This window comes from Condylura cristata, unplaced genomic scaffold (assembly GCF_000260355.1).
Source record: "Condylura cristata isolate star-nosed mole 26May11 unplaced genomic scaffold, ConCri1.0 scaffold00022, whole genome shotgun sequence".
In the NCBI taxonomy this organism is placed as follows: Eukaryota; Metazoa; Chordata; class Mammalia; order Eulipotyphla; family Talpidae; genus Condylura; species Condylura cristata.
Window position 1 is genome coordinate 21,466,998 of NW_004567123.1, and position 15,404 is coordinate 21,482,401.

Consider the following 15,404-nt stretch of genomic DNA (forward strand, 5'->3'; position numbering starts at 1 on the left):
TCCGCAGGATGGGTTTATGTAACCAACCCTTTCACTGGGCACTGAAGTCACTGCCAGTATTTTTGTTATGATAAATAACGCTAGGCTGTATTAATTTGTTTTCGTCATTTCCTCAGTAGATCTCGGGACTGCGGGGTATACCCACTTTAAAACTGCGCCCTCGTCAGTAAGGGGGGCAGAAAGAGAAAGGCTTGGCCTGGGTTCACAAAGCGAGTTGGCTGCAAAGTGGGGGTTAAGAACCAGTCCGGGGACCCTAAGTGGTGCTCGTCTAGCTGGGCACCAGGAGCAAGTCCCGACTGAGCCAGGGACAGTAGTAGCCGCCCGGACTCCAGCGGCCGCCGGAAGAACGTGAGGCGGGCGGGGCGGGGCTGGGCTGGAGCTCGAGCTCGGCGTTCGAGCGTCCGGCTGAAGCTTAGCGGTCGCTAGGCAACCCCGGCGCGGCGTTCGAACGGAAGCGAGGAGCCAATCAGGACGTCCGGGGCAAACCATCCCTGAAGCAGGGTGGGGGTAGAAGCGGCGTGCTCGCTTCCCCTTCCTTTGCGCCCGGGATCCGTCGCTCCTCTGGGGGCCTTGGGACCGTGAGGTCCCCCCACTCCGCTCGGGTGCGAGGGCAGCTCCGAAGAGGTCCTGGCGGGTGCCCCCGCGGGGCTTGGACGCCAGAGCCGCGGTGGGAGCGGCCGTTCCCCGCCCGGGTCCGAGCTGTCAGCCTCTCCCGGAGAGACCCGCGCCGGAGCGGTCTGGACTCGCTAAACGCGGGATCCAGGTGAGGGTGTGGGTGCTCAGGGGCCGGAGCCCGTGTCTGCCTGGGGGCGTCGCCGCGCCGTGCCCCGTGTCGCCGATGAGACTGCCGAGGCTCAGGGAGGCAAGGGTCGCGGGGGGGGGGGCGGGGGGCGACTTCGGGCAGAGAACCCCGCCGCGCTCTTTCGGCTCCCCTCGCGCTTTCCCGTCTAGGTAAACCGGGAGAAGCAGATCGGGCAACTGGTCGTCATTTTCTCAACTTCCTCAGCCCTGGGGACAGGACCCGTGGAGCCCTGACAGGGTTCCCACAACACCCCTCCTGTCTTGCCTTCTCCGGAATGCTTTGGGTGGAACTCAGGGCTGATTTGGGGTCCTCCTGCCTGCGGGGTTCTGAATTACCCCGCAGCCCCTCTCTGCCCTCTGGGGAGGACGGTGTGGGACAGATCTTTCTGTGATTCTAGATGCGGTGCGCAGCAGAGGCTCTGGCCGGGGAGTCGCTGTGGGACTCTTGGGAATCTGCCTCAGTCAGGTCCAGGGAAAGAGCGAGAGAGTCCCTCAGCCGAAGCCATATGTCTCTGGAGTTGGGGTAGGGCCACGACCCCTCCTCATGGAGCATCGGACCGGACCTGGTCCTTCCTACTGGGAACAGTCCTTCCGCCCTGGTTGCTGTAGTGTCCCTTTGTAGGTGGGGAAACTGAGGCTGTAGCAAGTTCAGACCCTTACCAAAGTCACACACACTTGGCAACTCTGGCGTTGGCTCCCAGTTGGTTTGGCTTCAGTCTTAGGTCCTAACCTCTCAGAATCGGAGCGTAGGAGAGTTTTGAGTCTCTTTAAGAGAAGCTACTTAGGTTCTGGGGAGAGGAACTCAGAAAGTAAGCAATCTTTCATGCAGTCTCTACTCTTTCATTTAAACAACTATCCACTGGCTTTCTATGTCCTGATTCCCTTTGCCTATTTTGTTTTCCTCAGTAGCATTCACCCCATCTCATGTGCCATAATTTCACTTATTACCAAATTTATTATCTTCCCTGACAGGAATGTGATGCAAGGGAGGGCTAGGATGAGGCAAGTGAGGTACTTGCCTCCAGCACAGCACTGAGGGGTGCCAAAAATCGCAGTATTCAAAATAATGAAGCTAACATTGACTGCTATGTCAGTAGCAATGTGGGTGCGGATTAGCTTGGCCCCTTCTGGAGCGCATTCAGCCACTTTGTGTCAACTCCAGATGCGCCCTCTCTGCCCGGCTTCTCTGCAAAATTCTGCGAGCACGGTGTGTGGTTTGTCATGGGCAGAGACTGGTAGCGCTAAGCCCATCAGTAGGGCCTGGTCGGCTCCTTTTGTATTGAGGTGGCAGCAGATACTGAACAATAGTTATGCTAATATTAAGTACATTAATGCAGTTATAATTAATATAACATGAAGAACAACCTATTGAGTATAAAGAGTAGGATGAACCGTATATACAGCATGTTATATATGTAAAATAGAAAGGCATATGTAGTCTAAAACTCCCTGGAAGAACATACCACTGCCAGGCCACAGCGAAGCCTGTAGGGAGGGGAACTAAGGGTGCTGAGGACAGGAGTGGGAAGGAGTTTGTTTTTTAACTCTATCTCCTTTACAGCTTTTGAATTTTGAGTCATTTGCTTATAAGACCTGGTTGGAAAACTGTGCACATATGTATGTACATATGTCTACATATAGAGACAGGCAGCAGAGAGAGAATATATATTTAATCATGAGACCATTGCCTGTCCTGCCTGATCTGTCGCTGCCTTTCTGTGTGACTTTGGGCCAGTTTCTTTACTCCTCCGGACCAGGGTAAACCATGGTAGTGAGCTCAGACCTGGGCTAAAGGCAATCCAAGACAGGAATGGCCTTGCCTGTGAGTCTGGTCCAACCCTCTCCTCCCCTATCCTGAGCGCCAGGCCCTTCTCTAAGGCTTTACATGTGGTATCTTATTCAGTCTCACTGTAAACTTCCGTCCCCATTTTGCAACATGTGGTACAAACTAAGTCGCTGGAGGTGGGTCTTCGCTGGGCCGAATAGGTGTTTTAGGTGTCTGCACCCATACTGCTCCTGAAGTCTGCTCACCTCTCCCTGAGGTTTGTATAGGCCTGACTTCAGGCAGGCCAGGACACGAGTGTCTGGGGAGACTCCAGAAATAGCATGGACCTGGCGTGGCCCTGGACGCTGTCCAGCTGGGTGTCTCTGACCCCGACAGCTGGGTGAAATTGATCTGGGGCTGCCCTACTGCCTGACCCCCTGCCTGCGGCCTGGAGCCTTTCTGATCCTGTTCTAGGGCAGGTGAGGGCCTCCTTGTCTCCACCCAAGTCTGGGCTGGGCTTCTGCTGAAGAGAAAGAGAGAAGCAGGTGGGAGGAAGGGGTGGGGTAGTGGTGCAGAATGTCATGAAAATTATGAACAAGACATTACATCTCCTGCTCCCTCAGCAAAGAATAAAGACCCGTGACATCTTTTGAGTCTGCTAAGTACTGGACAAGTATGAGCTCATTTAATTGTCTTCAATTCTGTGAAGTAAATCTGTTACTGCTATTATTATGTTCACCTTTCAGGCAGCTGAGCACAGGAGAGGACAGTGACTTGCACTGGGTCACCTTCATTCAAACTGAGGACACCCATGCAGACTCCTGTCTCCATAAAATGTCTGAAATAACATTTTAAGCAGACAGTTGCATGGCATTATGTAACTGTTATCACCATCCAGTTCCAGAATTGTATTGTTCTTCCCAAATGAATTCTGTGCCTATTAAACATTAACTGTCCATATCCATGCCCTCCCTTCCCTCCAGCCTAGGCAACCTCCAGTCTATTTGTCTGACTGAGACTGCTCCAGATACCTCATGGAGTGTAATAGTATTTTGATGGGCTGCTATTTCACAGCAGAATGTCTTCAGGGCTCATCTATGTTATAGCACATGTCCGAATTTCCTTACTTTTTAAGACTTAAGTATTCCATGGTGTGTGTGTGTATATATATATATATATATATATATATATAAAATACATTTGTTTACTTGTCAGCGGATACTTGGGTTGGTTCTACCTTTTGATCATGGCAAATAATGCTGCAGTGGACACTGGGCATACAGATAGCTGTTCAAGTCCCTGCTTTCGGCTCTTTTGGACACATACCCAGAAGCGGAGTTGCTGCATCTTGGTAGTGCTGTTGATAGTCTCTCAAATGGCCACACTGTTCCTGTGGCTGTACTGTTTTACCTGTCCATCAGCAGGGCAAAAGAGTACTCCACACCCTCACCAAAACTTATTTTTTTGTTTGTTGTGGTCATGTTAATGGACGTGGGGGGGTGTCTCACTCCGCTTTTGATTTACATTTTGCTAATGCAGGATGAAGTGTGGCTTCTTCCCTGTGCTGAGTGGCCATGTGAACACCCTGGACGTGAACAGACAGGAGTGTACTCCTAGCTGACCCCATAGATTTGTGGCCTCTGAAGTGGATCATGTTCTGGGGTGCTGATGGCCTCTATCAAGACTGGGCCCTGGAGCTTCTGTTGGGCTGAATAGCTGTCACTTCATTTTGGTGGCATTTGTCATGCACAGGCCTCATGCTGGGAGGGAGGCCCTGTTAACAGTCCTGTTTCATAGCTGGGGAGGCAGAAACTTAGAGAAGTCAAAAATCTTGCTAATCACTGGTGGAGCAGAAACTTGAACCCAACAGGTTGGTGTTTTGTCCCAACTTCTGTGACCGGCTGCAAGAAAGGAAGGCGGGAGGCAGAAAAGCTGAGCAAGCAGTTTATTGCTCCTGGACATCAGCTGAGACGGAACCCCTAGAGTGGGGTCCGCAGCTACTGCCAACTCAATAAGGGGGAAGGGTCTCTTATATAGATCCTAGGTTCACATTCCAAAGGGGTGACTCATCACTGTGCCCCCTGATGCTAGGCCCAGTTCCTCCCACCTGTATCTCCTGGGATGCTAGGCCCAGTTAATTATCAAACTTGGATGGGGGGCCCAGTTCGTTATCACCTTCAGTCCCATCCCGGATGCAAGGTCAGTTTATTACCATTTTATCAAGCTTGGATGCAAGGCTCAATTCTTTACCGCCCTAATTCAGTCCTTGTCAGTAAATCTTTGGTCACTCCCAACAGTTGGTTCTAGAGGTGACCAGGAGAATGGAGTAGAAGAGGGCAGTGCAGGCAGCAGGCTCAGCGTGTAGAGGTGTGGGCGTGGTGTTGGGGAAAAGAACAGGGCTTCTCTGGATGTGGTGGGATCCCATCTTGGGTGGGGGGTGGGGGTTGACTTGAGATGGGAGAAGTGGGGGACAGGTAAGGGGAGGCCAAGGAGTGGGTCAGGCTTGTTGGAGGCTTGGTGCTGAAGGGCTCTTGGCCACTGAAGTGGCCTGGCTCTAGCCCTGCCATTGGGCAATGGTATTCCCTTGCCCCTGGTCCCTGGAGGAAGAACATACAGAAGAGTGTGATGGAGCTTCCAGCCTAGAGGGAGAGATAGGAAGTGAGTGATAAGTGGATGTCTAAAATGAGAGTGTGAAGAATATTTGGAAGAAAGCAAACCCGTGAGAGAGGTGGCGGAAGCCTCACAGCGGTCAGGAAGGCCTCTTTGTGGGGTGACATTTGAAGTCAGACCGCAGGAGGTAAGGGAGGTGGTTTCAGGTAAGGAAAGATGGTGCAAAGGCCCTGAGACAGGAGTGACTCTGGCTGGAGCAGGAAAGGTTGGAGACGGGGGAGGAGGTTCAGGGATGGGTCCTGGAGGGCCCGCGGGCTGAGTGGAGGGTTTAGATTTTATTCTAGAGTGATGGGATGCCGCAGGGGGTTTAAGGAGAGCAGTGATGAGGTCTGATTTCTGTTGGGAAAACATATCCCCACTGATGGCTGATAAAACTGGTGACCAGAAGCATAGCAAGGGAGTACTTCTTACGCTGACTTGCTTTTCACTTTGGGGTCCCGAGAGGGAGGCTATAGATTCTTAAGGAGCTCTCTGGTGACCCCAGCCCTGAGACTGTCTACTCTATACTCCCTCCCTTACTCCAGACCCTTGGTTCAAATCCTGGCTTTGCCCTTTAACATCTGACCTCAGGCAAGTGGCCTCACCTGCTGTGCCTCAACTGTAAAACAAGGACACCACTACTTCACAGGGTGGGTGTGAGGGTTAGGTTAAGTGAGTGCATGTATATAAAAGAGCTTTTGCCTCAATGGAGGGCGAGGCAGGGACCCAGCAGGTCACCGTAGGGGGATGATCCCTCTAAAATCAGGCTCCAGGGACTAGAGGAGGCCTCAGGGCTGACTCACTCCCAGGGGAGGAAGGAAAGCTGCTCCCTGAGTCACTTCCTATCTCCCCTCCCAGCCCTGGTGTGTAGTCAGACCGACCAGGCACAGATATAGAACTGGAACTGGGCCTGCTTGGCCTTTCCAGGGCTCAGGTGAGCATCTCCTTTTCTGGGCTTCAGGACCCCAGGGAAACTGGCCCAATCAAAATGACACCTGCAGTGACTTAATATGCTTCAGCTGGCAGCGGAGAGGATCACCTCCCACCTAGGATTCCTTCCTGCAGGAAGGGCTGCAGCCTCCTCACCAGTGCAGAGGGCATCGAGAGATTTAAATAAGTGCTGTGCCTGGCACATGAAATCTTCATCGTTATTGTTACTGTGACTACTAATGTTTACAGCTGCACAGAGATTCTGTGGGCACCCTTGGGCCCTTAGGTCCTGTACCGGCAGAGTAGAGAACCAGAGAGGTCCAGCAGCCTGCCCAGACGCCAGGCGGGATAGGGCCAGTTCTGGAGGTAAGGTGTCCAAGTCGGACTCCTGGGCCAGTGTCAGGCAGCCAACTCACCATCCCAACCTCCTTTTTCCTTTGGTCGGAAGGGGGTTTTGGGAAGTTCAAAATGGACTAAACAACCAGGAAAACAACTTTTTGGTGCTGGCACGTGAATCTTAATGGGCAGTCCTTGTGACTGAGGGAGGGGGGTCTCGGGTTTTCCATCTCTGGGTTGGATGTGCCTAGCCTGGAGTGGGCTGTGAGGACTTGGTGAGCCAGAGGTGTGGATGTGGCCAGTCCAGTTGCTCAGTGGGCGGGCGCCAGCCCCCGGAAGAGCTTCCCGGTTAGAACAGGCGAATCAGTCGGCGAATCAGTCGCGAAGCTCGCCCGCGCCCCAGCCGACGGACGGCCGGCGGCGCGCTTGGACTAGGTTCTGGCAGCTCCTTGCCAGGCTTTCCTTTTCCCTCTTCGGGTAATACCTGCGCCGGCGGTTCACCTGCTCCCCTCAGGCCGCCGGAAGTTGCGCAAGCGCAAGTTACCTGAGCCCCAGGTGGGCCTGGCGGGAGGAGCTCAGTGCGGCGGGGCGCGGGTCCTGTCAGGTACGTGTGAGCGAGGTGGCCGTTCGGGTCGGGGCGCAGCCCAGGCACCTCGCCCTTCCTGGGACAGCGGGGGCTTGGCAGGGGCTCGCGTTCCTGTCTGGGTGACACACCGGCATCGTGCTGGTAGCCCCCTTATTTCAAAGTCAGGCCGACTGGACCCCGACAGGGCCCATCTAGGGCGCATGCCACACCGCTGTCGGTTGTTGGGCTCTCGGACTCCTCCCCTACTGGGCGCCCCCCAAATTACCCTGAGGCCGGGAAGGGCAGGGGCACGGCAAGGAACAAACTCCTCCCCGCCGCCACCTCCTGAGGTTGATACCGAGCGAGCCGGTGTGGAAGGGGCCAGGTGGGGCTGCAGGCCTGGGGTCCGCCAACAGGAAGGGCCTGGGCCGGGCCAGTGCTTTAAGGCCATTTGTGGGTGGTGTTTGAAACCCGTAGGTGGGTCGTTGAATGTGGAGAGGAGGCCTCAGGGGACCTTGAGGCCCACCGAGGAACCCTGCGGAAGCCCGTGCCTCCTCTTGCCGGTCAGTGACAGGGTTTGTTGTGGTCAGCTTACCGGGTAGCCTCTGTCCTGTGCTCCTTTGTTCGCGGCTCTGGACTGCGTCAGACCCATGGGGCTTGCTTAGAGACCCCTGGGGGGTGGGCGCCCTTCGGAGCTGGGTCCTCAAAATCATAATAAAAAGTAAATAACCCGCGGGGGGGGGGGGATAGCGCAGGCTCGGGGCCAGGTGCTCAGTCCCCGGCCTGTTTCATCTTCCACCCTTTCAGTGACCTGCAGGCTCAGGAAGGTCTATTTTTAACTGCTTTTCATAGATAAGGAAATTAAGTCTGTGAGAGAGGCGGCAGCTGCTGGCGCAAGGCTCGCAGCCTGCTGGCGATGATCCCCGCGCGGGTGCCAGCGCCGGGCAGCGGCTGGGCAGCCCGCATCTGTCCCTGCCTCGCCGGAGGAGCCCTGGGGTCCACAGCCGGGCTGAGCTGGGAGCGCGGGGCTTCTGCCCGGCCCTGCCCATCTGACCTCCTTCCCTCTCTCTCCCCGGAGGGTGACGGGAGGGGACCGTGGTCGGTCCCAGACGGGTCGGACTGGTTTGGGAGGCGGCGGCCGGGTGGGGCGCAGTGCCAGACGGCCTTTCCTGTCTGCCTTCCGGGCTGAGGTCTCCTGGGGGCTCGGCTTGAGCGAAGGACGCCTTCCTTTCCCACCTACTGCATCTCCTGGCCGCGGAGTGGCTCTGGCTCTCTGGACCAACCGCCCAAGCTTCTCTTCTCAACGTGCCATCGTGCGGTCTCTATAGAGGTCTCCGACCTGGCTGGGGGCCGGTGTGTGTGTGGGAGGGGGTGGATATGTTAGCTCCACATTTGTCATGTTTTCAAAACTACCAGTGGGCACGCCAAGAGTAGGAATCTAGACTTTGCACATACTTTTGAATTTCCAGCCTCCTGGGACTTCTACACATTTCGTCTTGGTAGCCTGGGTCTGCCTTCTCTAGTTTATTCCCATTTGCCATTTCTTACTGCCCCACCCCATGGGTACACCATTCAATAAGTGAATTGATTATGTGTCTAGAGCAATATTTTGAATTGAGATGCAGTGAACAAAAATCCCCTGCCTTTCATGGAGCTGGTATTTTTAGAGGAGTGGTAATAGGAAAGAATAAAATTATCATGAAATTAATAGATGAACAAATGGGGTCTCAATGTAAATTGGCTCTGGGACCTAGTCCGGTCACCTCTCTGAGTTTGTTTCTCCATCTCTGAAAATGAGCTGACAGTGAGCCATCTCATGGGCTGTTTGGAGATTCAGAGCAGAGGATGGTATCAAGTGTCTGGCACAATAGATGTCCCAGCTATCTTTTTTCCCCAACCCAGGTCTCCCTGCATGAATTCTGGAAGCCTAGGCAAGACTTAAAATTTAACTTTTCCACTCTGCATGGAAATGTTGTAATCCTTGCTGGCTGCATGTGGCTGCTGAGCACTAGAAATGTGGCTAGCGAGAACCAGGAACTGAATAAGTGTTTAATTTTCATTAAAGTTAAGACTGAGGGGGGCCTCCCTCATGGCATAAGGGTTTAAAGGCAGCACTATGAAGCTCTTAGCAGCCACTGCAGCACAAGTTCAATCCCGGCCAGGCCAGTGACCCACATGGTGCAGCAGCCCTCTCCTGTCTCGCCCACTGCTCCCCTCAGGGGTGTATTTCAGTCAATCCCCCCGTTATGCTCTGTCTCTGGTGGGTCCTGTCACTTCCCATACCTCTGACCTATACCCCAGTTTCTTGTATGCATAAATAAGTTAACCTAATCTTTAAAAATAATAAGGCAACACAGATCTAGGTGGACTGATTTACAAGGCCTTTTGGAGATCCTCTTGATAAAGTCCTCTATCCCTGTTTTATAGATGAGGAGGTTCGGAACTTGGTTTATGGGTTCTCTTTTGGTCCATTTCCAGGCTGGCTGGGGTGGGTGGCGTTTGTGAGCCCAGCCCTTTCTTGGAAAATGCGATGGGGTGGCATGATGTTGGGACACCAGGCCCTGGTGCACAGGTGATCACGTGTGCACCCATCCTGCCTGTGGGTGTCCCTCCTCTAGCTGCTGGCAGGTCAGTAAGTCTGTTGGATGCTGCCAAGCAGGACTGTGTGATCTTGGGCATTTCCAGCTCCACTTGGGGCAACATAGCTCAGGGCTGAGGTTTCCGCTTGACAGGCATTTGCGGCTCGCTGTGGGCCTGGCGCTGGAGACCCGTACTGGAAGCTGACGGGTGTCTCAACTCTGCTGGGGCGGGGATGGGGATTTTCTGCACTCCTCCCCAACAAGCTCTGCTGCTGTGCCTGGGGCCTGGCATGTCTGGGCGGGTGGTTGGCATAGGGCAGCTTCCTGCCAGGTCAAATGAGAGGTGGAGGTGGTACTAGGCTCTCCGTGGGCCGTCCTGTTGAGGCATGGTATTGCTTCTGGTCGCCTAGCCCCAAGACCCCTGCACCAGCACCTCCCTGCTTGGAGGCCGGGGGCAGTCTCCACCTTGCGGGCTAACTTCCTAACGTGGTTGCTCCTGGGCTTGTTTCCCTGTCTGCAAACTGGAGCTGCTGAGAGCACTATGGAGGCTAAGCCCTGGTGTCTAGCATACGGCCTGAGAGTCCACTTTGCTTCCTTTAAAAAGCATGTCTGTCCTGTCTTTTTTGCTCTTGTCTTTGGCACCTTTTTTCTCAGCCTCTTCGGGTCCCGTCCTCTAAGGAGGGTGGGGGTGTGGGTGGAGCCACAGGCACTTCTTTGGTCGCCTCTGCCTGCTGACTGGCCCCTGCAAATAAGAGGCGTGGCCTTTACCTCTTAACAGCGAGGCTCCTTTGGGCTCTTTCAGTCTTTGCAGGAGCCTTTGTCTGGGAGCAAGCTCTGCCCCTCGCCTTTCTTCTCCCAGCGGCCGTTGCTGGTGTCCAGCTGCCAACTTTCTTTCTGATCTCAGTCTCCTCCTTTCTCCAGTCTCCTTACATCGAAGCCCTCAGGGTATGTACCAGTCATGCCTGTGGACACCCTGACTCCTGGAACCCGAGACCCCCCTGCGGTTCGCCTGCGAACTAAGGTCCCTGGTTACCTGCTGAGGCGCCCGGCAGATGGTGGGGCCCGGAAACCTAGTGCTGTGGAGCGCCTGGAGGCTGACAAAGCCAAGTACGTCAAGAGCCTGCATGTGGCCAACACTCGCCAAGAGCCTGTACAGCCCCTGCTGTCCAAGCAGCCACTCTTCAGCCCTGGGACTCACTGCACGGTGCTCACTCCTAGCCGTCGAGCTCTACCTGGCCCCGGCCGCCGACCCCAGCTGGACCTGGACATCCTTAGCAGCCTCATCAACCTGTGTGATAGTCCCGTGTCCCCTGCTGAGGTCAGCCACACCCCTGGACGGGCAGAGGGAGCCCACCAGGCGCCCCCAGCCACCTCCCCACGCCCGCCACCTAGTACTGCTGCAGTCCGCCGCGTCGATGTCCTCCCCCTCCCTGCCTCACCTGCCCAGCCCTGCCCGTCTCCAGGGACCACCACGGCCTCCAGCCCAGCCAGGACCCCGGGTTTGCAACGCTCCAAGTCGGACCTGAGTGAGCGCTTCTCAAGGGCAGCAGCTGACCTTGAGCGATTTTTTAACTTTTGTGGCCTGGATCCAGAGGAGGCACAGGGGCTGGGGGTGACCCACCTGGCGAGGGCCAGCTCAGACATCGTGTCCCTGGCTGGACCCAGTGCTGGGCCGGGCAGCTCTGAAGGGGGTTGCTCGCACCGTAGCTCTGCCACTGTTGAGGAGCGGGCACAGGAGCGGGTCCCCTACGGTGTGTCGGTGGTAGAACGCAATGCCCGTGTCATCAAATGGCTGTATGGGTTGCGGCAGGCAAGGGAGACCCCAGCAGCTGAGGGCTAGCTCGACTCTGGATTCGGTCTTCACCCCCAGACAGACCTTGGAGAGGCTGTTCCTGGGCCCTCCTGTGCCTTTCCCCTGGCTTGAGGCGGGTGGGTGCCTGCTGCCTTGTATGAACTTGGTGTGGAAGAAAAGGCTCAGAGGCCGGACCAGCATCCATCTGGCAAAGACTGACCCTGGAGAAGTTGCCTCGATCTCGGACGCCCTCTGCCTTCCCCCTCATCCGTAGGGGCTTTGACATGAGTGTACCCCTGCTTGGGTTGGGATTTTGGGCACTTAGCCCTTATCACTGAGGTTGAGGGACCAAGTCGTCTCCCCGGGCCTCTACCCTGTGGCTCTGCTTCCTTCTTCCTTCCTGGGCCTCTGTCAGTTGCTGACTTCTTTTTTCTTGCTCAGTGGGCCCTGGTTACCTGGAACTCACCCTGGGGTTGAGGGAAGGAGGGGTGGCCTGCCCACCCCACTTCTTGGTTTTTGGCAACGTGGCCAAGGAGCGGGGACTGTAGGAGGGACTGGCTGGCAGCCTGCACTGCTGACTGCCCTCCTCTTGGTTAATAAACACCCATGCTTGTTTTTCAAGGACTGGCCCATCAGACTGTTTTGTGTTCCTAAGGAGGATAGGGAGGGAGGAATTTGGGGTAGCGCCTTTTAAACCCAGTAGTTGTCCACCCGAGGACCTGTTCTGGCATGGGGTCAGAGTGGCCGGAGTGGCTTGAGACACCCCTCAGGGAGGCAGCTGCCCCTCTTTCGAAGAGGAGGAAACTGGGTCCAGCCACAGAGTGAGAATAGAACTGGGCGGAGGACTGGGGGTCTTTTCCTGACAACAGGAAGGAGCTCTGTAGAGGAAAGTTGACAAGTGCATGGGCCCTCCCCAGCCTTGGTGGGGGCGGGGGGCGTCTGTCCAGTTCCTAAGGAAGCTCCGGGCCAACTTGGAACCCTCAAGTTCAGAGGAAGTGGGAGATTGGAGGAAGAGGGACATACTGGGTAGCCAGGCCAAAACGCGCGGCCTCATCACCAGGTGGGGCAGCCCCCGACAGGCCAGTCTCCACTGCCCTCAGCCTCAGCGGGAAAGTTGGATGACACCAATGCCTGGGTTGGGAGGAAAGGCGGCTGGCACTGGGAGGGCCCCGCGCCTTCCAATTTCTCTCAGGTTAGTTACCTGCTAGGGATCCCCCACCTTGGTTGGTAGCGTACCTGCGGCTAGGGCTGGGCTGGGCCCACAAAGGCTGAAAACCTGGGTGGCCTCTGCCTGCCCTAGGGGTGGGAGGGGCTGGGAGCTGCTTCCTCTCCCAAAGGCTGTCTTAGCTACTGCTCTCTGAAACAGGAAGCTCTCGTGGAGGCTCTGGTGACAGGTTTGATGGAGGTTTTATTTTGAGCATAAAGAGAAAATTTCCACTGGGCTGTTGACAAACTTCCAGGTCAGTCCAGCTGTGTGATAGTCCACAACCAGTTTCCAGGGCACTGGGCTGGGCCTGGGTTGTTGGGGAAATTGGGTTATGGAAGACGATGGTTTTCAGCTTCTGGGAGTGGAGTCTACCCTCCCCACCCCATGACCCAGATAAGGTACCAAGGGGGGTGATGACCTGCCACAGGTTTGACAGTGCAGGAGCTGGTCACGGTCCCCTGTTACAGGAGTGATGGCACCGGGACAGTCTGGCAGGCCCTGCAGGGTGTGACTGGCCAGGATTCTGTGCCCAGCACTGCCCTTGTGGGGCCTGCCAGCTCTCCAGAAACCCAGAGTGGGCTTTGTGCCTTTCACATGTGAAGAAACTGAGATTCGGATCATAGGGCTGGTGGCTGAGAGGGTGCGAGACCCAGGATCCCCAGAGGAGGTTCACCTGCTGGGCCCGGACATGCATGCATCCTCTCAATGAACCTTTGAGGTGACCTCTCACGGGTCGCTTTCTGTCTGCATGCAGGGAGGGCAGTGGCGGGCGGGTGTGCACTACAGCCTCGGGCCACACCCTGGTCTGCTGGGCTCCCAATCAGCAGCCTGGCGCCCTGCTTCTCCTAACATGTTTCTCGCTTTTCTCCATCCTGGCAGCCTTTGCTCCTGGTCACTGAATACTGGGTATTCAGCAGCTGGCAAGACAGATGTTGGCCCTGCCCCAGTCTCTGGGGAGGGAATGGGCGGCTAAGCGACAAGCACATCAATAGTTAGTTACATAATGTGGAGCAGGCCTGATCCGCAAGCTCTGTCCCGAGACCTGTGCTGTCCCAGAAGCTGTGTCAGAAGCTGAGACGTGCGTTAGGAAGAGACCAGGGAGGGATTCCTGGTAGTAGGGAAGGTGCCAGGCTTATTTGACTTTTCCAGCAGGAACTGCCTGGTTCGCTAGGATTCTGGGCCTCCAGCCTCCCACGGGAGCATCCGTGGGGCTGTGGGTAGCAGCTAGGAGTCTCTCTAACCCCTCTATCCTTACCCCAGCCTCCCAGCCTTGCAGATAATCAGAAACAGCCCCTCTCTATTGTTCTGCCTCCACTGGGAGTGCAGGGGCCCCTGTGCCCCTCCGGGGTCTGCAGCTGCTGCCCCAAGCCCTGAGGCTGCCTGGCCCCAGCTGCCTAGGCTCTAATTAGGTGAGTTGAGATCTGCTCCCCGATCCATTTCCCACCAGCTAATTATATACACACGTGGGCTTGGGAGCCAGGCAACCTGGCTGCTCACTGCTGTCCTTGAAGTTGTGCCGGAGCCCTGGGAAAAGTCCCCGTCCCTCTGTGGGACTCAGTTTACCCTTTTGGAAGCAGGTAGAAGTAGCTAGAGGGCTGATTTCTGTCCCTGGTGCACTGTTTTTCTGCTCTGGAGGCATTCAAGGGACCTGCTAACATTCGCTGTCTGGGGAGAGTGGGGGTTGGCTGAGGAATTAGGTCCCTGACTCCAGGACTCCAGGGTAGGGTTGGGGGTGCATAGGCGAGAGCAAGGTGTTAGCTGCACCCCAGGTGGGCCGTACACTGGAGGGCATAGGGCTGTGGGAGCCCTGTAGGCCCAAGACAGAGCACTCCATTCAGGCTTTAAAATTCTACTACTTTTCAGACAATACAGTCATATATTTCCCCCAATACTTTATTAAAGATTTCAAACTTGAAAAGTTATATAGTAAACACTTTTATCCCTATCAGATATGCTATTCTCAGTATTTTGCTAGATTTGCTTCATCAGGTATATACCCGTCTAGGAAGCTTTCAGAGTAAGCTGACTTCTCATTTAGCACCTACAGCACCCCACACAGTGCATACTGTATGGTGTGTGTAATAGTGTGTACAGAGCATGTGAGATGTACATATAATATAGATAAGGTGCCTAGCAGGGGCATAGCTGGAGTTCAGTATTTGTTTATAGTTCTTCCTTCTTAGGGGTTAAGTAAGGTAAAATTTATATACAGCAAAATACACTGCACCATTTGCTGAGTGTAGACAAGTACTTGCTGAACCCAGACTCTAGTCAGGATACAGAGCAAAGCCATCACCCCAGATCGTTCCCATCTCATGGCTCTACCTGTGAGTCTATGCGCATTAAATATGACTAACGAAGAGCATTTCAGTCACACTCCCAGTCCTGCCTCCCCAAAGCAGCCACATTCAACCGTCCTGACTGTGCCTTCTGGTTCCTTCCTCCGCATTCTATGTGACATGTTTTTCCTTCTGTGTTCTTGGTGAGTCTTGGGCAAATGCTGAGCAGCCTTCTGGCCTGCTGTCTTCACAGTATGACTGTGAGTCCCATCTTTCCCCCTTTCTGGCCATGTGATCTTGGGTTTATGGACCTTGAGCTCCTTCTGCCTCAGTCCTCTCGTTTGTACGGTGATAGTAATAATAGTAATAATCTTGAAGTGTTAGCTAATGAGAATTTAATGTAGAGGGTGCCTAGAATAATGCATGTTATATAGGAAGGTGAGGACTTTCTTTTTATAATTATTATCAAAGGACACTGAACTTTTCTCATAAATTTTCTCA

General features: G+C 54.9%; 1 protein-coding gene across 4 annotated transcripts in view; it reads left to right on the forward strand.

Moving 5' to 3' along the window:
* FAM110A (family with sequence similarity 110, member A) overlaps window positions 1–12,032 on the forward strand; it is a 33,927-nt gene extending 21,895 nt beyond the window's left edge. The window contains exons 1-3 of one of the 4 annotated variants that reach the window (XM_012728281.1): window positions 550–763; window positions 9,665–9,674; window positions 10,547–12,032. In XM_012728281.1, coding sequence (XP_012583735.1) covers window positions 10,584–11,465 — 882 coding nt within the window. In that variant the 5' untranslated portion in view covers window positions 550–763; window positions 9,665–9,674; window positions 10,547–10,583 and the 3' untranslated portion in view covers window positions 11,466–12,032. Of the gene's footprint in view, window positions 1–549; window positions 764–9,533; window positions 9,675–10,546 lie in introns of those variants that run through there. The other 3 variants (XM_012728280.1, XM_004687328.2, XM_012728278.1) reach the window with 3 other exon arrangements.
* Window positions 12,033–15,404: the final 3,372 nt, after the last annotated feature.